At 35.0% G+C, this 23,781-nt stretch overlaps 1 protein-coding gene across 1 annotated transcript in view; it reads left to right on the top strand.

Moving 5' to 3' along the window:
• The window catches only part of LOC149418599 (A disintegrin and metalloproteinase with thrombospondin motifs adt-1-like), a 135,282-nt gene that overhangs the window by 79,732 nt on the left and 31,769 nt on the right, over positions 1-23,781 (top strand). Inside the window, exon 2 of the mRNA XM_089638868.1 lies at positions 5,703-5,775. Coding sequence (XP_089494994.1) covers positions 5,703-5,775 — 73 coding nt within the window. The remainder of the gene's footprint in view (positions 1-5,702; positions 5,776-23,781) is intronic.

Here is a 23,781-nt window from a genome sequence, read left to right as displayed (position 1 = left end):
TCGGATTTGTATTCGAGGACCTTGCCCCTCGACCACGGAGGACGTCACTCTCAAAGCTATTTTTGCAATATTATCATCATCATTGCTTTTTTCGATTGTTGATTTTGTTACACCTCGACCCACCTCGAATACAAACTGTAATATTCTACGATGGGTTGGAACGTTAACTATAATTTTATTTTTACCAATATCGGAACAAATATTACTTATTAAAAAAAGTATGAAAATTAAAAAATAATACACGTCCAGGTTGCCGGAAATTAAATACAAAAATGTAAATAAAGCTCTGAAATTCGCCGATTCGTTTTAGTTTTGAAGACGTTTGTCAAAGACATACAAGTCGCAGAACTGCGCGTAAGGTTCTGTATGTCCCATGGCGTTGATCTTTTCCAAAGAATACTGATGTAGATAAAGCGTCCTAATTCAGAATAAAGCTTCTCGCACACGGCGAATATAATCTGTATAAATAAAAGACAATGTCCATATATGTATATGCAGAGGCGGATTTGCAGTTTTGGCCGCCCTAGGCCCCAGACCATGTAGCCGCCCCTTTCTCAGTACCCATCATATTGACCAGGAGTATCCAAATTTTTCAGTAAGTTCCTAGGGTCAAAACCGTTTTAATTTTCCTGTCATTATCATTCATGGTTCATGGGGTGAGATTTGTCCAGGTCTTGGCGGCGGATACGTCTGCCCACCTGCTGCGTGGCGGGCCGGATCGAGAGAGACTGGGTGAGGGAGGTCTTTTGACCTTTCCAGCCGGACTATCTCGACCCATCGCCTTGCACTGCAGTTGGAGGGATGTATTCATACGTATGTCACTCCTGTAAACACTAATCCCCAGATTCCTACCCACCCCTCATACATTTTCCTTTTCAGAACTTCCTATGCTTCCCTTCATTAAAAAGACCCTCCACACAGCATCACCTAAGATGACATAGGTCGTGAGGGAAAATATTTTCCTCAAAGCCTCCTGTGTGGAATTAATGTAAAAAAAAATACGCTTGCTAAATTCGCTAGTTCAATTACTGTATAATTGTCGATTGTCGCAGGCCGGATTGATGACATTGGCGGGCCGTTGTTTGGAGACCCCTGATATAGATTAAAAACTACATAATGAATTTACTTTATTGACAACTTTTATCGAAATCGATTCAGAAATTTAGTTAACTATAATAGCTGCTAGTTTGTAATACTTTCTAAGGTTTCAAGGATTTGAATAAAACATTTAAAACAGTTTTAGGTTTAATTTATTTAACTAGTTTCAGGTTTATTCTCATACAATAATATATAAGTGTTTCACAGTTACAATTAGGGTTGCCAGATACGGGCTGGATAAAAAGTTATTATTAAGTCTCCAAACAAATAAAAGAAATCAGCACCTCTTTTAAATAAAAATCAACTTTAGGTACATATTCGAATATAATAACTAAACTTAAATTACAAATTAAAACGTTGGTAAAAAAATTTACGTAAAGCATTATCTAACATAAAAAAAACTGAACTCAAAACAAAAATCTGGCAGTTACAATTCTCGTCTGCACTTAAGTGCAGCAAAATCATTAATTAGATCTTCGCAATCCAATTTCCTTAAAAAATCTGCTTCTATGTTAAGCAAAGCAAGATTGTTCAGCCTTTGCTCCGCCATTGTTGTGCGTAAATAATTTTTTACACGTCGTAAACAAGAAAATGATCGCTCTCCAGAACAGTTACTGGCGGGAGTACACACACACATTCGAAGAGCAATATCCACGTTTGGATAAATGGTTTGAAGATCTTCAGTTCGTAACCATTTTCAATCTGACAGCATTGTTTCGATCCTTATTTTTCACATATTGTATTATTTTATAATCTCTGATTTATTTATTTATTATAGCTTTTGTAAGGTGATTAAGAGCGTGTTCACACAGAGCTATAATATGCGTGGGATGGCGTATTTCGGCATATCGCTCGCCGTACATTCCAAATTGGAAAGTATGGCGAGCGATATGCTGAAATACGCCATCCCACGCATATTATAGCTCTGTGTGTGAACACGCTATTATGCATAACAATACCTAAGGCGGTTCAGTCACTAGCGCAACTGAATCACGGTAGGGATTGGAAATACGCGAGCGGGCGAGCGACGGAGCATGATAGGTGTGGCGAGGGCGGCTGCGGGGCGTGGGGGCGCGCTGTGTGCTGTGTGTGAACACGCTCTTGCATATCGCTATTTCGTACGTACAATACTTAGGTTCTTAGGAAGTAATTTCTTATTATCATCTGTGAATTTTTTGTCACGATTGGCCGCCCCTAATATCTGGCCGCCCTAGGCCCGGGCCTACATAGGCCTAAGGGCAAATCCGCCTCTGTGTATATGCCCTATAGACTCAAAAACTACAGGACCGATTTCGCAAAAAATTACAAAGTTTATTCTCATTGGTACCAGTGTTTAGAATAGTGGTTCGAATGGTAGAAGAAGTTGGGGACGCCCGAGGACAACGTAGCGCTTTATCATATATTATCAAGGCAAATGCAAGTGCATGAACACGTGTTTCGATATATTAGGAATTTACTTAAAATTTAACAGGAAACCTATTAATTCATTCGTTAAGGGCCTGCAATCCCGTTTTTAATATGAGATTTTGAGCTGTCGTAAATATGATCCTTCTAAAATTTAAATCATATTAGTATCGAGAGCAGTTGGTAGGTACCTACTCGGGAGTGAGAGAGATTTCTTCGGGAGCCCTTTATTAAAATCTTCCTTACTTCGACATACTAGCTACGTCTCAAAGATTTTATCAATATCATTGTTTGCGCATCTAAAAGATAATATTTATTATTTTAAAACCGTAGGTACCTGCTTATATGTTTGGATCTGCGTATTTGTAGAACAGCCACAAGCAATGTATATAATATCTACCTACGTATAAAAATACTAGGTAGGTACATATTTAATCACGAAAATCCGAGTAAAAAAGGATTATTTATTTATTGACCCCCATTAGACGGGTAAAATTTAGCAAATATAATATTAAAAATTTAATTTGATGTTTTTAATCCAGCTGGACTGCGAGGATAGTGAAATCCCAGTCTGCCATATTAAATGAGATATAAACAATTATTACATTTAGAGAAACATAAAAAACTAAAAACATTATAATAACCGGTCGGTGGCTGAATTGACATCGCGTTTGGGTCCCACCTATGCGTAGTGTGTTCAATTCCTCGGCTGGCTAAGTCCTCTATCACAACACAAGCAACATTTTCGGCTTAATGTGGTGGTAGTAGGAGATTTTCAAATATTGTCAGGTTATCCGTAACCCGGGAATGTTTGTCTTTCTTTTAAGAAAAAAGTAGGTAATAACAACAAGTAGGTAGGTTATAATAACAACATTTAAAAAATAATAATATAAATAAAGAAAAAATAAAGGATCGTCCACCTCCAAATAGACACGCATTTACGACATCAAATTTTTCACTTTAAAATTTTCATGGACAAAATACATTAAAAATTTCTAAAACCTAGCTCTACACAGTTACACACTGCACAGTGCAGCGCACATCAAAGTAGTCATCATTTTATTGCACTTCAAATGTAGCCAGCCGCATAGTAGGGGTTAATCTTGGAAAATCAACAGTTGGATTTTATCATTTTTTACATGATCATGATTTTAACTATGGTATCGATTTATGGCTGTAAGAATGTTGTACCTAATATCTTACAGAAAAATATCACCGGGACATCAGACAGTAGACGTAGTCTTCATGTCTGTCCAATAAATAATTTACTCTAAAAGAAAATAAGTATCTCACCACCCAAAATCAAATGAAGTAATAACGTTTCTCAGTTGATATGGTTCAAAAGAATCAAACCAAACTATAAGAGGCAAATATATCACATTCCTTGTATTATTATGCCATATAATGTAGCTGGTTAATTAATTAATTGACCAACTATCATTTTCACGCTAATTAAATAGCATCGTCATGAAGATCGTGACGTTTCTTCAATGAATACCGTAAAGTTTAAATAATTCCGTTATGTAACACGTAACCAACCGTTGTAGTAGCAACAACTCTAACACACTCCACTAACTTGTCTCTGATATCGTTTTGGAAATCTACAAGTAACACCATTGCAGGTTTTGAAATTAGCTCCTAGTTTATGACTCAATTTAATGATTTAATTGAACGTAAGTAAGTAGGTACCTACACGATAATTGTGATTATTATTACTTACAATACTGTTTTTTATGAAGTGTTTCTCTCTCACTTGTTTTTTAAAGAACAATAGAAACTATTCGCGGATTACGATTAAAATGACAAAGGATTACTCTCTTCCACCAGTGATGATGAAAAAATGATAAGCATTACATCTAGCTAGCAGGCATTGAACCATTAATGGTATCATTTGACGGCCGGCATAGTCCAGTGGTAACGCATTGGACTGCCATTCCGAAGGTCGCGGGTTCGAACCCGGCGTGCGCAAATAAATGTTATTTGATTAATTTGTGTTATTTCACAATTAATTAATTAAAATAATATATAGTATATTTGCGGCACGTTCCAGAGTGGAAGATACTACCAGTATCGCCCTGGTGTAAGACCACCATTCAGAATTGAAACGTTGCTCCAAATGGCTTTAGCCGTGTTTAGTGACTAGATCTGAATAGCCAGGTACTTCCCCACCTTCCTCTTTCCCTTTCCCACTTACCTTCAGCCTCACAACATCCCCCAATTGGGGATTCCATAGTCTCACTGGCTCCAGACGGGAGCAGTTGGGACTCTTGTGAGGTATTCACTGTAAAAAAAAAAAAAAATCCTATCCCTTTGGATTTTACGTATTTTCAAGGCGCACAATCACTCTAACCTGAGTATCTAGCACGGTCAAGGTTTTATCGATAATGTTGGTAACTTATCAGCGTACTCGAGCATGACTGCAGATCGCCAACGACCAAACAACAGTTCACAACGATTGAGTGTTCTTAATTTATTATAAGTGTACTGGACACCTACGCCAGTGACATTAACTGTGAAATGCCGGTTTTCTCTCGGGGGTACCTTGGGTAAGGATTTTTAATTGAAACACAACTTCACGAATGTCGTCGGACAACTGACTGGTCGGGCCAGTTGTTTGCGTATTTATTGGGTTCGAATTCAACAATTTCTATACGTGTTAATGTGGAGCAATTATTCTTATATCTAAACAGAAATATTATAATGCGTCATAGCGCCGAGAATTAATTACTAAGGTCCCACAGTTTGTCGTGCGAGAAATTCATCCTTGAAATGGCGATATAACACGTGTGCAGTGATTTAAAATCTTATCAAGATGACTCATCGTGCGAGATAAGCCCCAAAGGATTCGGCATAGTAAAATGTGTGATATAGAATATTAATTTTCTTAATTATTTAGGTACATCCATCTGCTGTCCGGTACACTAAGTGAACTGTTTTTTTTTAACTTTGGCGATCTGCAGTCATTCTCGTTTTATTTATGGCATCCAGTATACAACTGGAAAAAACTATTATTTCTATTTCTAACGCCAAACAATTACGTATTTCCGCATGATAGAAAAAAAGATAAAAATACTTTTATAAAATATGGACTCTTGGTCATATATGACCCTAAAACACTGGAGGGGTTAACTTTATTATTTTATATTAGATTATGCACTAATATTTTAATATCAACAACAAAACTGTTTTTCTTTTTTCAGCTTGATCGAGCGTCACTGAAAGAAGTGCTTACAGCAGCCGAATGGTCACATCTAGTTGGTGACAACAGTGACGGTGAGTTAAAAACATACTATTAATAAAATAATTGTGACGAGAAAAATGATTGTTATGTCTCTGCTTTACTTGCAGATTTCTGTATTGGGAACTCTTTGATAAAGTAAAAGGTTATTTAAATATAATTGTGTTTATTTAAGTAACAATTAATAAGTCTGGATTTAGCTACACTGTTCATTACCCGAGGGTTGGTAATTCTCTGTCTCTAGAAGCTTGTTGTCTGTCAATGATATCCCACAAGCAATTGCTACACTCTAGCAACATCTGTCGGACTCTGGAGCAAGCTTTATGACCAGTGCCATCTATCGATTGAATACCCAACTTATTACCATACATCACAATGATACAATATGTCAACAATCTAGTTTTCACCTTGGAGTGAATGACTTCCAAATAAAATAAATGAATCTTGTTTTGTTAAATCACGTAATCCCAAACAATATAGTCCACTTTACTGCATAGTGACCCCGGCATCATTTGTTCGACGTAATTCACGGATATGAATCGTAATGCTGATGTGGAAACACTGAAAACTACACGGAAATCATTGTAACAATGATATTTCGACAAAATTTATTATTTGGATCCATCCCACAGAAAAGACAGTATAAACAGTCGCAACTATTGTGACGTTAGGTAATTCTTTAAGGCGATGCACTACGTCGTGTAATATTTTAAATTGAGCCGCTATCAATAACAACCCTTACGTAGATGGCGATAAGGTTTAAATTCCTGCTTAACATCATCCGCCTGTTTTGATTTATGCAAGAAAAAAACATGGCCAAAAAAAGTGCCTTTTATTTTATTTTGTGGATGTTCAGGCATAAATATTTAATTTTTTCTCGATCATTTTATAAATAACTTAATTTTCCACACTATACAATAAAATCATAACCCAAAATGGGTTCATAAGTAGGAGATTTTGAACTTTATGGCAGTTTTCATAGGCCTTATACATTATTTTTTTCTGGGCTTATAAAAAGACTTATCTAAAAAGTACTCGATTATTTCAAAGGCCAAGATGTATTCTACTTGCAGTATTTAATTAAAGCATCTGAAACATTTCTAGGCCACCAAATTTTCAAACCAAAAACACATGATTTTGCATTATTACCTATGGCATCGCCTTAACTTAATTTCAGAGGTGCATTGTGGTACATCTACATACATTTGCGAACCGAAACGCAAACCGAGCCACGAAATACGGGAAACGAACGAAGCAACTGCAAGCGGCGCGGCGTCATTTGCGGTTGCTTCGTTCCTTTCCCATAAGTTGAGGTTCAGCTCGGCAGTTTGGCTCACCTATGTATACGTTGAATTACCTGTCGAACGGTGAGCAATGTTTGGGTAAAAATTACTATGATTGAATATTGCTAATTTATTGATAATCTCTCAAATTATTCGTAATCCGTCTATAAACTGGATTGTACGCCCTTAACGAATGGATTGATAGTTTTCCTAATAAACTTTTAGTAAAATACAAATGTATTATTTCTGATAATATATTCATAAAAATCCTGATATTTTCACATTACGTCAATGTTTATTATCAAGGAAAATGCAGGTGCATGAACACGTGTTCCGATGTATTGGGAATTTACTAAGAGTTTATGGGGAAACGGCCTGCAAACCTGTTTTTAAACGGGTTACTAATAATTTGAAGACATTTTCAATACATTTGCAATTCTCATTTTTCTCCGTGTAAGCGTGATGAAGATTTAAACTATAAATTGCCAATAAATCGAAATTTCAGCTCTCTTCCCTACACAAATACATTTTTCAATCGATTTTCATGTTTTATTTATAATCGCTAATAGCTTATAATCATAGTATAACGCGGCTGACAGATTACGCTATAAGTTCAAAGCGTTTTATAAAACTCCATATAGGATCGCTCGCCATACAGACCTGTCACACCTAAAAAGATGAGTTATAAGTGTGGGCGTGGTGACGATATGCGCCGTGATCTGCTAGTCAGGCAATATTTGAAAATACTGCGACACCCTCATCGCCTGTCATCTGTCAAAGTGACAGATCCAATACAAAGAAATGATATTCGGCGGCAGTTACCCAATTGATCTGAACCCCTCTCCTGAGGAAGATTATAGCATAGTGTGTCACCCCAACATATAATACGTATATGCCACACCAAAATTATGCGCGCATAATACAACGTAAACTGTCTAGGGCTTATAAAGAAAAACACAAGAAATGCGAAATAGGCGTGTCTCGTGATCCAAAAGTCTGATTATTCTTTACTTAAATTTCAAATGAAGAATTTCTTTCCATCATCATTTTGAAATTTTCATTTCGATCAAATGAAATGACGATATGCGATGTCAGATAATGGAAGAGAGATAGCGCATGCTAAATTGGCTCGAACCAAAAGGTACCATGCAAATCACTTTCCATTCAAATTTACAGGCGTTTGTATAATAAACAGCCTAATTCTGTTGGGTAAGATGTTCATTATAAATTATAAAATAGAATAGTATGGAAAACGCTTAAAAAATATTTTTGGTTAGGTTTTTTGATGATTTACACCTCACATCTTCGATTAAATATATAAGTTCTTTTACATTTGGTCGCTGTGGAAAGCCGTCGATATTTGAACCGAAAATTCGAATGAACATTCGAAGTAAAATCGCGCCTAGCAACACGGGTGTAATATATTTACATTTTCCAAATGAACAAGTGTAATGTGCTCTGGCCACCGTGTGACCAGCAGAGCTGTCAGCCATTGTTAAAAGTTTCGGATAAGCTATTAAATAACAATACAATGTTCGTTGTCGATGCAATATTTTGTCTGCCGATTGATACGTGCGTCTTCCTATTGCCATTCGTATTTTATGTACCAATGAGTAACTACCTAACCTGCGGGAAGTATCACCCTTGTATTTATCATTATCATTAATATACCTAGAGACATTTTGGTTTTGAACTCCTTTTGGACTCAATGCGGTAGCTTGGGTTCATTGTAAATATACTGAGGACATTAACCATAAGCTGATAAATTATGTAAGAGATTTACAACAATAGGTACCTAACATTGCTGAAGGTTGCCTTTAGAGAGTCAATGTATGGGGCAATTATTTAGCAACTGGGTCCATTATGATCAATTTGAAAGTATCTCAGTTACAGTGAGATAATACTATTTTTTAAGGTTAAGTATACGTACATATTTCGGAACTAGGTCCGCATTTCCTATCCTAAATCGTTAGTCACATATTGTGTGTGACTGACAACATAAATGTAATATTTCAATCCAGGTTAAAACGATATTTTTTTTTACAATATGGAAAAGGGGTGACGTGATGTAATGGTAAATGCGATTATTTTCTCTGTTTTTAAATACATACATTTGAATTACGATTTTCTTTTCGTGATTGAATTAATGCAAATCATGGCAGGTGGCCTCGTTGTCGATGACGATGCACTATATCAATTTTTGGTGGCACACACGCACACACACACCCATTTTTTCTGCAATTGGATGACATTGTACCTATTTAAAAATTTACTGCAGTTAATATACGAAATAATTCTCGGTATCATCCGATTAGGACTTTGCTTAGGTGTTGGTTCATTTTAGTCAGTCCCTGCGGTGGAAGGTTTAATCCTTACATACATTATTTTTTAAAGATTCATAAGTTCACAGCAGTTCTTGGGTGGAAGGTTAAATCCTCAGTCAAACCAAAAAAATCTTTGAAATTGGATAATAGCCAGCCCAATATATGAAATTGGATAATAGCCAGCCCAATATATGAAATTGGATAGTAGCCAACCCAATATATGACGCAATAAGGTCGAAAAATTAAATAGATGTATCATAGTAAAAATATTATTTCGGTAATCATAAATACTTCTAAGACATTGAAAACTCAAAACCTTCTTTTTGTTAGTAAAATTGTGCCTAGGTACCTTCTCTACTGGTAGATGGTGTGGTGTGTTGATACTGTAAAGGTAAAGGCTGTATTTACTTCATCATCGCTGTTTACCCATCCGCGATGGACATTCTAAATCACCATTGCAATTCCGTCCAAGCGATGTTCTAATTATTTGTAACGTTGCGTAGATTACAAGTTTACAGGAATGTGATTTGCCGTGGCGTATCGAACGCATAGACACTGTGGGCAGCGAAGGGCCAGGTCTCGAGGAACCAACGATAGATTCTGAAAATGCAAAAAAATGTTACAGATTATAAATTTTTCGATTTGATGTGGGAATATTGTATAATTTTTTCGCTGCAATGCGAACATAACCATTTTTTCCGCAGCGGCGATGACTTGTTGCTTCAGTAATTTTTTTGGAAATTATTAAATATTCTGGATCAGTTACATAGATATTTTTGATCAGCCAACAATGTTAAAATCCTGTTGCTTAATAATCATGCAAGTTAATATTAATGATAAAATCCATCTCTTTTTTTGTAAGAAATACATTCAAAAGTATAATCCATAAAACGAAGATTTTCAACAATAATAAAAGAACCTAAAAAATTACCCATAACTTGGGAAACAGAGCATTTTTTTAAAATCCATAAAATGTCAGACGAAACCAAATACTTATTATCAATAAATTACATGTTTGACTCTATGGAATTATCTACCTGTAAATTTACTGATAAAGCTTCTAAAATTGTGTTTTTTTTTAAATCTGATAATAAGTAAGCTAAACGTATATTACTTTCGCTATTATATTGGTATAATGTTGATATGTATATTGGAACACTTTTCTATGAGTGTATATCAATAATATTTTTTCTTCTTATTCCTCATTCTTATTAATTACAGTAGAACCTGCAGACAAGCAGCCATGAGGTGAATTTCTCACGAAAACGACGCTATACAAATAATCCAATAATAATAATTATTATTATGTAGCAGCTTTGCAGGACTATCTATCGTGTTTTTTTCAATCCTGTATTATGTATGTCTTTAATATAAATAAATAACTTAAATATAGAGTTTGGACCCAGTTTAGGAGATTGCCCGGGGCAAGGTAGTTAGGCGTCACGCCACAGCGCTCAATGAAATACGACTAATCGCAACTGAACCGTCCTACGTCATAAATACTACACTTGGAAGGAAGCAACAAAATCTAGACGATTTGTTAACGGTCCTTTACACTAGCGACATCTAAAATTTAATCAAAGATGTTAGCCATAAGTCACAAAAAATCTAAAATGCTGCTGTGCTAACCTAACAGAAGTCCGTTTTTTCTATAGAATTTCACTAAATTCCTATGGTATAATCATCATCTTATTCGATTGTATTGTATAAAGGTGAAGATGGTTAGTAGAAGGTAGGTATTTAGCGAATGCGCGTAAATCAGAAATTAATACGTGGAAATCGATAGATACATTAATAAATGGAAATCGGTAGATAAATTAATACATGGAAATTGATAGATAGGTTATTAAGTGGAACTCGATAAAAAAATAATACATGGAAATCGATAGATAAATAATTAATACTAACACGGAAACTGATGGAAAAATTAATACATGGAAATCGGTAGATAAATTAATACATGGAAAACGATAGATAAATTTATTATTTCATGGAAATAAATTAAATTATTTTTGAATAATTACAATTCCATATAAGTTATGCGTAACTTTTATCATTTCAGCATACATTACACAAGCAATACAATCAACATAACCTTGACTCAATTTTCAATAAGAGATATGTCAGAATTTCGCTTTTTTGTTTTTTATATTTTATTTGGCCATAAAATTTTACATTTTATATCTAGTACAAACCTATTATAATAATATTATATTAACTACGTACTAACATTTTGACTTCCCAATATTGAGACATAACACTCGAAAAGCTGCAAGACTTTAAGCTTACTTAACATTTACGGGGAGTTATTTGAACATTTTAAAACGGTTATAAAAAATATTGTTTTGTGTAACCGATAAATTTGTCTTAGGAAGCCTAAAATCGTTGCAGCTTCTCGTAGAATAGCCATGGACTGTACTATTGAGACTAACACTTTAAAAGATTGATTGACATCTTCTTTGTCAGTGTACAAAATATGTGAAAGTTTCCGAGGCATTCATTTTTTTCAAAACTGCATAATTTTACATTATTAATAATGAATTACTATTTTTTTGAAAATTGGGAAAATGGTTCTAATTGGCTTTTGAACAATCGTATAAATATATATTTTAAGGATTATTTAAAATCGAGACGTTGCTTGAAATGCCGTGTTTGGTGACTAGACCTGAATGGCCTGGTCCTTCCCTAACTTCATCTTCCTCATCTCCCTTCCCTCTCTACAGCCTTCAGCCTCACAAAATTCCCCAATTGGGGACGCTGTGGTTCCACTGGCTTCGGGCAGTTGAGATTGTGCGGTGTTCAATTTTTTTTAAATGTGGAATAGGTAACGCGATTGATAGAGCAAGAATTCTCCGAGATCTTCTTAATATGTTTTTTTCTGCGATACATCGTTTAGACATATAACATAATGTATTTAGTTCCTTTTCTGGCCGCTTGCAAAGTTATCCTTGTCAAGCTGAATTTAGATTTCATTCAACTGATTATCCGTTTTGTGAGATATGTAACACCCGGTAACTTTGCCTTAATCCGGTCTAATTATTTTCATGCAAATCTTTATTTCCTATTTAGTTAGTTTATTACCATACGTGATGACACCATGCACACTCATGCGTGGATATGTTTTAATATAGTGATCTATGTTTGTGGTGGAAGGAGATAGGTAAACTGATTTGTTGGAACATTTACATATTGACAACAGAACATAATATGTGCACATATCGTCAAGGTTAACAAAATACTTTTGGGAATCATTAAAAAAATACCTCAAGTATTACGAGATTTTCGATTTTTATTTGTAACACCAATGTGTTAGATTATATAGATAGATCGAGAATGTTTAGCATCATTCGTTCAAGTCGAAGAAGTTGTTGTGATGTAAGAATGGTTGACCTAACACATTACAAATGGAAAAACTGTGAAAATTACGTGACTCCTTAGGTAATTTTTTTTTTAAATTTGCACATAAAAAAATAATAGTGTTTTATGACATATACGTATTATATGTTGGGGTGATTCACTACGCCATAATCTTCATCAGGCGAAGGAATCTGGGGAATTTGGGGAAATTGAGGGAAATATCATTTCATTGTATGGGATCTGTCCCTTCGACGGATGTCAGCCGCGTAATTACGGCGCTACGCATAATTTTCAAATATAGCCTGGTTTGCAGATCACCGCGCATATACACGGTGTCCGGAAACTAGTAGTACAAGCGGAAAACTGGAGAATCTACACCACATGGGGAACCCAAATAAACATAAAGTTTTTTGATTTGAGCATTTTCACCAAAAAAAAAAAATATATATATATTTTTCGGCTATTTCAGGGTTAAAATTTTTTCGTCATTCGATCTGAGACGCTGACGCAACGGATAGGAATTATTATTAGCATAGGTGTTGTGATGTTCCGATCTCCAATTCAAAACACAAACACGTCACATAAATTATTTTAAATGTTCACCGTTAACTTCCAAGCACTGTTGGGTCCGTCTGATGATTGATTATTGCACTATTTGAATCATGTCGGAGTTAATTTTTACCTCGTCGAAGGCATCGATGATAAGTCTCAAAATCAAAACATTAAAAACGTACAACTGTTTTCAAACACGTCGAACGCATCGATGATAAATCTTAAAGTATCACTATCAAAACAATAATAACGCGTATTAAAACACACAAATTTCGACCACAATTCACTTTTATGTTTAAATTAACGAGAAAACTTCTTAAAGCAAAATGCAATGTAAACAATCACATAAATACGGCCACCTGCGGCAACCCATAAACCAAAACTAACCTACTTACGATTTAACAGAAATGTGACATCTGCTTATCGTGCGTCTCTTTCCTTCATATGTTAGTTGAACCCAGCATACTAAAGAAAGCTATATTTTGCGAATATGTCAGAGATAGGTATGAATTTTAGAACAACAGATGTTTTAACCCTGCAGAGCAGAAATATTTTATAATTACACCGGATTAAATGAAGGGTGATTTCAAAATAATGCTTTAAATCCGGGTTTCTTTATTTGTTTTACTTTTAAATAGTTTTAATTAGTTGGGTACTTTGATCTTCAGTAATAATTTATAAGAATTTGATCAAAAAAAATCAACTTCTGATTCGATTTACTCGAAAACGAAAGCTCAAATCAAAAAAAAATATACTACAAAATCGACTCCAAATGTGCTGTAGATTCACCAGTTTCCCGCTTGTACTACGAGTTTCCGGACACCGTGTATATCGCCACGCCCACACTTATCATCATCTTTTTAGGGGTGGCAGGTCTGTATGGTATTGTACAACGAGCAATATGGAGTTATATAAAACGCTTTGAAATTCTAGCGTAATATGTCAACCCCTTACAACACTATAATTTCAAATAGCTATTGGCCAGAGTAAAATATAAATACTTTCGCTGATAATTTTATACAATATAAATATTTGATATATTTATTTGTTGTACCTACACCCAAAAATCTTTGACCAAAAAAACTCGATAATTATTTTTATAACACCCTACCCTTTTTTCCGAATTGGTTTTCCCATCAAGAAAACAAAATCATCGCATGCAATGACTTACCATGATGCTTCTTCCGATTTCCGAGTACCTAAACCGGAAACAAAAAGTTTTCGGTTGCTATTTTTACAAAAAGGACTGTTGCTTTTGTATTTCAACTTTTTGCTGGAATTTTGAAGAAATTTGCTGGTTTCATAAAGCTACAATTAGAGGCGCTACTGCGTAATAAACTTGTTCCACTATTAGAACGCGATAAACGGTGCTCTTAGACCGGAATCAATAGTTTTAGTTAGAGAATTGTGAGAGTTGGGGGTCAGTCGGAGGTAAAAAAGCGGAACCTATTTTTTCGCTTCATGTCTTATCTAAATATAATACATCAATGTTCTTAGTCGGGAATGTTTTATTCAGGACGGCGTATACTGCGTTCAGATTTCCAGTGGCAATATTGTTTTAATATTTTTATCAGCTCCGTGGTCGAGGAGTTAAGCTTTCAACTAGCAAGTCGAAGGTCGCGTGTTCAAATCCCGGTGGGCGCAAGTAAATTTTATTTGATTAATTTGTGTTATTTCACAATTTATTCAATTAATATAATATATATACATATTTATTTGCGGCACGATCCAGAGTGGAAGATACTCTCAGTATCGCCCCGGAAGAAGATCATCATTCAACATTTTAACTTTGCTTTAAATGGCTTTAGCCGTATTTGGTGACCAGATCTGAATTGTCAGGTATGCCCCCACCTTCCTCTTCCCCATCTCCTTCTCCTTCCCACATCCTTCAGCCTCACAATAAACCCCAATTGGGGATGCCATAGTCTCACTGGCTCCAGACGGTAGGGAGCAGTTGGGACTCTTATGCGGTATTCATATAAAAACTTGTATTACGACTACAGTGGCTTGAGGGAAATTCTCCATCTATTATGTAGGGGCGCGCCCTACCACTGGGCGACGGCCTGGACAAGAGTGTTTTCCGATCTCCGGCAGCGCTGACTCGTTCTGGCTACTCTGTGGCACATCAAGTCAGCAAACCCATGCACCCTTCCCTCGAATGGGAATGGCTTCAGGGGGTTCATCCTTCAGGAAGAGCTGTTTGGGCTTTTTAAAAATGATTTGGATATATTCTATGATAATATTAGACGAGACAATTAATTGTATTTTGATTAAACATGTGATTGTGCCCGCCGTCCCACGGGTCGGTAAGCAAACGACAAATACCAAATGCTGTAAGACCCTGCGCAGAAAAGTTTCACACTTAACTGCGCTGCAGACTGTTACTTTACTACAGCGAACTTAATTATCTGCGCAGGGTCTTACAGCACTCAGTTTATGTCGATTGCTTATCGACCCGCGGGACAACGTACTTAGATGTCATCCATACTCACTAACTTGTAACCGGATGACTTTATTTTGAAATATTTTATCAACTATCAGTTTATCAACTCTTACGTAGTCTCACGTCTCGATTACTGCAACGGCATTTATGCCAGCCTTCCAAAATATCAAATTGACAAACTTCAAAATGCAGCAGCACGGCTCATAACCGGGGTTTCAAAATATTCGCACATTTCAAAACACCTTCGTAACCTTCACTGGCTCAAGTGCCCTGAAAGAATCCAATATTTTTTTTATATATTTATTATTTAACATTATAAATGATAACAATATGCAGACTTATATGTATAATTTTTTCGTTATTATTCTATTTCTCCGTAAGTTGTGCTCCAAGAGCTCGTGTTTATGGGAGGAGTATTTACATTTATTTTTTCGTAGGAAGCACGAATCACTTTGCGGTTAGACATTATATATTAAATCAAATAAAACACTTTGTTTATTAACCACGACTTTTTTTTATTATTACATCTACCGGTTTCGCTACAGTCGAGCTTCATCAGGATGTGAAATATAACAATAGTTTTATTTCAATTATAGTTATATTTCACATCCTGATGAAGCTCGACTGTAGCGAAACCGGTAGATGTAATAATAAAAAAGTCGTGGTTAATAAACAAATTGTTTTATTTGATTTAATATTTACATTTAGTTCTAAAGATTTTTTAAACAATAAACAAAAACTTTTGAAATAAATACAAACATAATATTAACATAGGTACACAAATTAGAAAATTGTGTTTTTTAAAGATAATTAAAATAATACATCTTTTTACAGATTAAGTAAGCGTGAGGAAATTAAGGGTACAATATATCAAAAAAAATTTAGAAAAATAGTTTTTTTTTTAAAGACAATCAAATTAATATATATATATATATTTTACAGATTGAGTAAGTGTAAGAAAATTAGGGGTACAGAAAATTAGGGGTACAATATATCATTATCCAATTTGAGGGACTTAATTAACTTTTTGAATTGTTCATAATTCACAGTTTCGGTTACACTAATTTTATTTTTGGACAATAATATATTGTACCATCTCACACCTAAATACGAATAGTGGTGCTGAGCCGTGGTCGTTCTAAGCATAGGAATGGCTATTAAGCCATTAGTTTTGAATCTATTGCTTATGCTATCTGAGGGGTGAATTTTATAAATAAAATATTCTTTATAAATTTGATATAAGGCGATTCTCAAAAAAAATAATTTTCATAGAAACTGTTCTGGATGGTGTTTAAATCCATCAATGAAATGGCCCCACCCTACATCTCTGAACTATGCGTCCCGGAAAACACTGGTCTGAGGCAGTCAACTATCAGCAACATCATCAGCTGTAGGCAGACTGATAGAACCTGAGCGCAAGCCAAATACTAAGTTTGGTGATCGCGCTTTCGGAGTATCTGGGCCGAAGGCTTAGAATAAACTCCCTCCGGAACTAAGATCCATAACAAGTCCAACAGAATTCAGGTCTAAACTAAAAACTTACCTTTTTATCTGTTATACCCTTAAATTAAATATACCATTCCTAAGAGAAAGTTCAGTTATATTCAATTTTCCAATTATGTCCTTAATCCTGTATATAAATTTCGCTAATAAACAATTAGATAATGTTAATTAAGTGTTTATCTCAAGGGACCTACCAGGTAAGTATTGTACTGTATATTATCTCCATAAATAGTTAAGTCATAACATACACTGTAGAAATGTTTTATAAGTTTGTACAGCGCACTTGAGGTGATTTTGCACAAAAAACGGCGCTATACAAGTCATCCAATTATTATTTTTTTTATTATTTATTAGTTTAGACCTTTTTATTGACTCATCAAAGAGAAGTTTATTTTCAAGGGACACCTTTTTTATTTCTTCTACCCATTATAGGACTTTTATGCTGAGTTAATTGTAATATAATCAGTTGACTGCTGTGTAGAAATGTGTAGGTATTGTTGCATCTTCCCACACATAGAAATAATATGGGTTTGATTAGTTTCATTACTGATTTTCACATCATTAGGGAAAAGACTATAAAATTGAAAATATTTTTTCTTCAGTTTGTTATCCAATTACGTAAACACCATCATGCCACATTCCGTTACAAGAATACTGTTTCGCATCTCTATTCCATAAACAAATAATAATAATCACGGATAATAACTCGTAGCGGTGCATGCCTACACTCACACTGGCTACGGTGTCTACTGCGTCGATCCGTGATCGGCTTCGTTCGTGTGCATTTTTTCTTCTCTCCGATGGATTTGGTTGGCAGAAGATGTGACAGAACAATGCTGGTTTCCGCGTCTGCAATGCTTTGGGTAATCACTCGGCAGATAGCGGAACAATCCAGACGTTAAATAACCTAGAGTCTGGCTGTTATGTTGTGCGGGTACCTACCTATTACCCGTTAGTATTGAGTGGCGGTTGTAGGTTATAGGAAGCGAACAATGCATCTGATGAATTCAATCTAATAAAAACGTTAACCTCGGGCTTACCGAATATAAGTACCTAGCCATATTGCATAGGGCGGACAAAATTTCCGAAGGCCATCTTACATAAGATCAATTTCCCAAAAGTCCAACTTAAGTACCTGGTACCTACCTGCCTAAAAATGCACCTTTTAATAGGTATTATAACATCTCTAAATAGGTACTACAGAGGAAAAACTTTTAAAAATAGGTTAGGCAATGATGTTAAAATTCAAAAAAATATTTATCGCACAAAAATACAAAGGGTACAAAGGGTATAGCTTATAGGTTACATCCTATTTCTTCCAGCTAACCCAACAAATACACATTATATTACATAACCCAACAATTACATGTTAACAAATGTATGTAAATAAAAAACAGAGGTATTTAATTTATTTAAGGTATACATTTAAGGTGTAGTGACATTTGTTTAAAATATATGTTTTTAGTGATGATTTAAATTTAAGTATGTCGGTTATTTGTTTGATGCTACGTGGAAGGTTGTTTTATACTTTAATGGCCATGTGGTGTGGTCTTTTTTGAAATATAGTTTTGTTTGCTTTTGGGATTAATAAGTTTTCTGTAAACCTGTGTGTTTATGTGTTGAGTTTTTTTGTGGTAACTTTTCTGGAGATTTTCTAACTAACAGGCAAATAAAATAATAAAAATAATAAATTTTTCGTTGTGATAGAATTGCCAGTTTTCCTGATCTCAGCTTTCGAAAAGTTGGCCTTTGAAATCTTGGTGTAAACTGTAAGCAAATAATGGTAATTTATTCCGAGATTGTGTAACCAAGTTTCTAAGGAGTCCTGGAGTCCTTTGGGGGGCCCGCCCGGCCCTGGGCCAAAAGGCGCCTGGCAACAGTAAAAACCTCAAGGGCGCATCTATTTATTATTAAATATACAAACACATTATAATAATTTACAAATGTAGATATTTCGAGGCTGATTGCGGAAAAAATTATATTTTTTTAACGAAACTGCCCAACTCAATTGAGAAATTATTTTTCGTATTTGTGTTGGGGAGTGGCGTCATTATGGTTTATAAGATATAAAATTTTATTAATTGATGTAGAAAAATTAAAAAATAGTTATAAACCTGGATGATAAATTTAATAATACAATTTATATAATTAAGAAAATTAATAACAATCAAAAAAATATAAATTAAATAATATAATAGTTAGAAACTATAACTTAGAAAACATAAGATATTAAAATAAAAATGTACTTATTAGGTAAGTAATAATAGAAGGTACGTACAGAACTGGTTGTAAATTGTTCAAAGACCGAGCTGGCAATCTTGTATGAAATGAAATCAATAATAATATTGCAATCAATAATAAACGCATACACAAATTTTAGAAAATGAGATAAATGAATTTGGCATTCTCAGACTAGAAATATACTACCTTTTGTCATTTCGGCTACTGGCATTATACCTAGCTCTCTTATTAAAAATTTAGGCGTATTAGATCTATCCAAAAATTTGTATATAAAAATTCAAAAATCAGTCATTTGAAATACATGTAGGATCACGAAAGATTTTTTAGGATTTATAGGCCCTGTTAGGAGTTCTACCGAGCCGAACCCTCTGATATGAAAATATCTGGAGTCGGTGAATTATTTTCCCATTTGATTTCTGGTGAATCGATGTGTTGTTCTTGTATTGTTTTGTATTTATTTTGCACATATAATGCACTTGCATAATGTTGATCATTTGTGGAAAAGTGTGTGGAAAGGTTTAGTTTTTTCTATATGGTCGGAAATTAAAAAAAAATCAATCAATAACACTCCCAGGACACAATAGAAATATTTCGAAGTTCATAAAATAACTTAAGAGGATAATATGTAAAAAAATATATAGCGTTTATTAAAAATATTACATTTTGTTTATATTTTTTTAATTAATTCTCCTTACATTCATAAAACGATTCAATCAATAAAATTACAAATGGGCTTATACAATCAATTATGTGAAACATGTATCCAATGAAATTAAAACTTGTGATTACTGTTGGGTTTATCTAAAAGTTGTTTAATTTCTGATTTGAAAGTTTTATAATTTTTTTTTTCAATTTTAATTTTATCCGTAGGGGCATTAAACAGTTTTATACCCTGATAAGTATAATGGTGTTGACAAGCATTAGTTTTACATTTAGGGATTTCTATGTTACCACGTGATCTTGATCGGTTACTTATTTTTGTAGACATTGTTGAATTGAAATGGTATTTATGAATTTGTAACAGTGCATTATTTTTGAAAATTTTGTTTAAGGTAAGAATCCTAAAAGCTGCGTGGATGGAAATATCGATGGTTTTCTTAGGATGACTTTCAAAATTAACCTCTGAACTTTTTCTACAGGCGAAAGGTTTGTTTTGAAAGTCCTTCCCCAACCGATTATACTATATTGTAATATGGATTGAGCAATAGAAAAATATATTATTTTAATCATACTGGATGATGTAATGATCGGCCCTTTTTACTTCAAACTTTTCCTTCTCTTCTTTCTACGATAATTTTCCTTAAGTCCCGTAGGTAACTTTTCCATAAGGCTTTGGTTATATATATATCCGGGGTAGGAAGGTCCTCCCTGCCGTCTTTTCTTTATTACACACCCCTTCAAGTGTGTACATCCTAGTTTGTCTACGTGACGTACGACCTTGAACGTACTCATTTCACGTGACGGTTCAGTATAAAAAGGCTTCACCGAACGTTGTGTTGGGTTTTTGTTTCTCGGTTTAGAAACCTAGTTATTTATGTATGTGTGGTATCCCTTGGTTCTTTTGAGATAGAGTGAGTTGAATCCATTACCGCTGTGTTTTAAAACCATTTTATAAACCTTATCTTTTAAGTCGCCTGCTCCCCCCCCCACTAGCTACTCGATTCTACCTATCGTAGGGTAATGTGAATATAATAAAGTGTTAGATTTTATATATGTGATATACATACGATAAGTTTATGGTGTTAGTTGTCGGCGCCATCCATGTATATATTTTGGGAGGGGAGGGAGAGGAAAGGAAATGAATTTTTTTCAAGCTAAGATTGACTCCTCCTCTTACCAAACAAAACTGATGGATGATAATTTGAGCAAGGCGATCGATATCTGCGTGTCTGGATATCACAACCGGCCGGGTCTCCCCTTGTTCCAAATCGGCAACCTTCACGCCAGAATAAAGAAAACCAGGTCTCATCACCAATTTCAGAATTGCCCCAATCTCAAACACCTCCAGGAAAATCTACTTTACTGAGTGTAGAAGGGGAAAACCATGACATCCCTTGTCACGAATCTAGTCGCGAAAATGTGACACGCAAGGTCCTAAGTTACGTGCCACCTCCAGAAAACGTTGTAACTCCCACGCCGTCGGGGATTTACATCCCTTTCTAGGTCAATACATAGGTAACACACGACGATCTTGTCGACATTTTGCCTGCTTATTAACGATAGGTTGTGTGCCTACCCATTCAGCCAATTATCATGTGAGATATATGTAAGGTCTACTCGAAATGCCAAATTTGGGATGAGGACTGTCTGTATTTTAATATTTGGTTCCAGTATTTATTTTATGAGGTTACTAGCATCCTCGTGTATTAGGTATGGGTAACTTCTACTGAATACCTATCCTCTCAGGTAAGGTATAAACGGATAATTGGTTTGATGTTTTGCATTTAATTTAAAGAGGCTGCCTACCTCTCGAAAGATACCTGTTGAGAAAAGTTGTTCGGTTGGTAGTTTTATTTCGGAGATTACCATCTCCCTCTTTCGACTTTAGATTTGTTTTTGTGCATCCCAATTCGTAACTTAGAAAGTCAAATAATAGATGAAAAGTATTAAATTAGAAGGTCAAATAACGGAAGAAAAGTTTTCATTTTGTTCCGTCTGGTTGCATCCGATCGCTTTCAATTTGGGACGGCATACGCTAGCAAAACTTCCCCTTTGACTGACTTACACCGCGCCTTGTCCTATATATGAAAAGGTCGTTGACTCGTCTCTCGCTCACAGCTGATTGACGGTTCGCCTAGCACATCCCTGTTAATGATAACATTATTTGGGCGGCAGGTGTCGTAAACTTAGTTCCTGTACCTCGGTTGTATCCGTCTTTTAAAAAGGTCCTCTGAAATTTAATAAATAATATAAAAAACTCACCCAGTTAGGCACCTCTCATTCTCAGCGTGAAGCTTACCTGGTTACACTATATAGCTAAATCACTTTAATTTTCGACCTCCTCCCTACGCTTATAAAAGGGTAATTAAATATTCCTGTAAATAAAATTGTACCTCCCTAATCTGTTAGGATTCGAACCCACAGTTAATAATCCATTTGATTCTCTGGTTTTCGGTCTCCGTGGATAGAATGCCATCTCGCCAAATCAACAACTTAGCCCGATTAAACACTTCCTGCCTTTAAGTACATTCGCTCTGTTTTAAAAACGCAACCATTATTTTTATTATTTTCATGTTTTTAACCTTTCCCTTACTGTGCTAAAAAATACACACGTTACGGTGCTGTGTAGTCAATACACATCTCAAAATAAGCGATTTAATATCGGAAAAATATGAATATTCATAGCTAATCGATTATGTTTATTATATTTTATATCAAAAGTGATAATAATTGTAATTTAATTGCTGAAAACATGAAAAAACCATCGGCAGATGCTAAAGAAACGTGCGAGAGGCCCACATCTAACGACGGTTCGCGGCCAACTGCCTAGCGGCGCGACTGGTGGCTGGCACAGACACAGCTGTGCGGTCGTAGGTATCGATGGTCTAAATCAAAACTACAACTGCAGAAGTGTGGATGTCTCATGTTCCCGCATAGCGAATTAAAGCGGGACATCAATAGCGTGTCATTTCCTCGCACACTCTTCGCGTATTTAGTATCACACGGTTGATTGTATCGGTGTATTTGTTACCGATTTTTAACAAAAAACTCTGATTTTTAATTGAATTTGAAAAATATGTAATATATTATTTTTTAATTCAGTGCATAAATGTATAACGGAGGAATACCTTAAATCTAAACCCAGAATTAATTATATTTATAGAGTTATGAAAGTTATTAGAACCAATGTGTAGTAAATACACACCACAGATGAGGAAAGGTTAAGACAAGCAATCTAGTTCGAACTGTATACGAAATCACGTTTAAATCAACACAACTTTATAACACAATCGCGATTGCACAACACCTGGCGCCCCTGAGGTGGGTTTTTACAAAACGGCGCTCTACAAATTATCCAATTATTATTATTGTCATTATTATTAATTGTTTTCCCACTGAGTCGAACCACTTTCACTTCACACAAACACCGGATCAATAATCTTTCACTTTAATTCAATATTCCGCAATACTCTCTAATACCATTTGAATTCAATAATTAACTGTAATTTCAAACAACACTTCTGATTTGTATCCCTTTCTCGGGACTGTCAATCCACCCAAGTTCAAAACTCGACTGTCACTCCGGTCTCTCCTTTCCCGTGGGAATCTGTTTACTCCAGGCCTGTCTGTCCATAAATCTTCCGTCGTTGTCTAAACAAAAAAAAAATTTTTTGAGCA

Source organism: Hesperophylax consimilis, chromosome 13 (assembly GCF_061612785.1).
Source record: "Hesperophylax consimilis isolate HC1 chromosome 13, BYU_Hcon_1.0, whole genome shotgun sequence".
In the NCBI taxonomy this organism is placed as follows: domain Eukaryota; kingdom Metazoa; phylum Arthropoda; class Insecta; order Trichoptera; family Limnephilidae; genus Hesperophylax; species Hesperophylax consimilis.
Note: the sequence above shows the minus strand (reverse complement) of the source record. Positions and strands in the feature narration are given on the sequence as shown.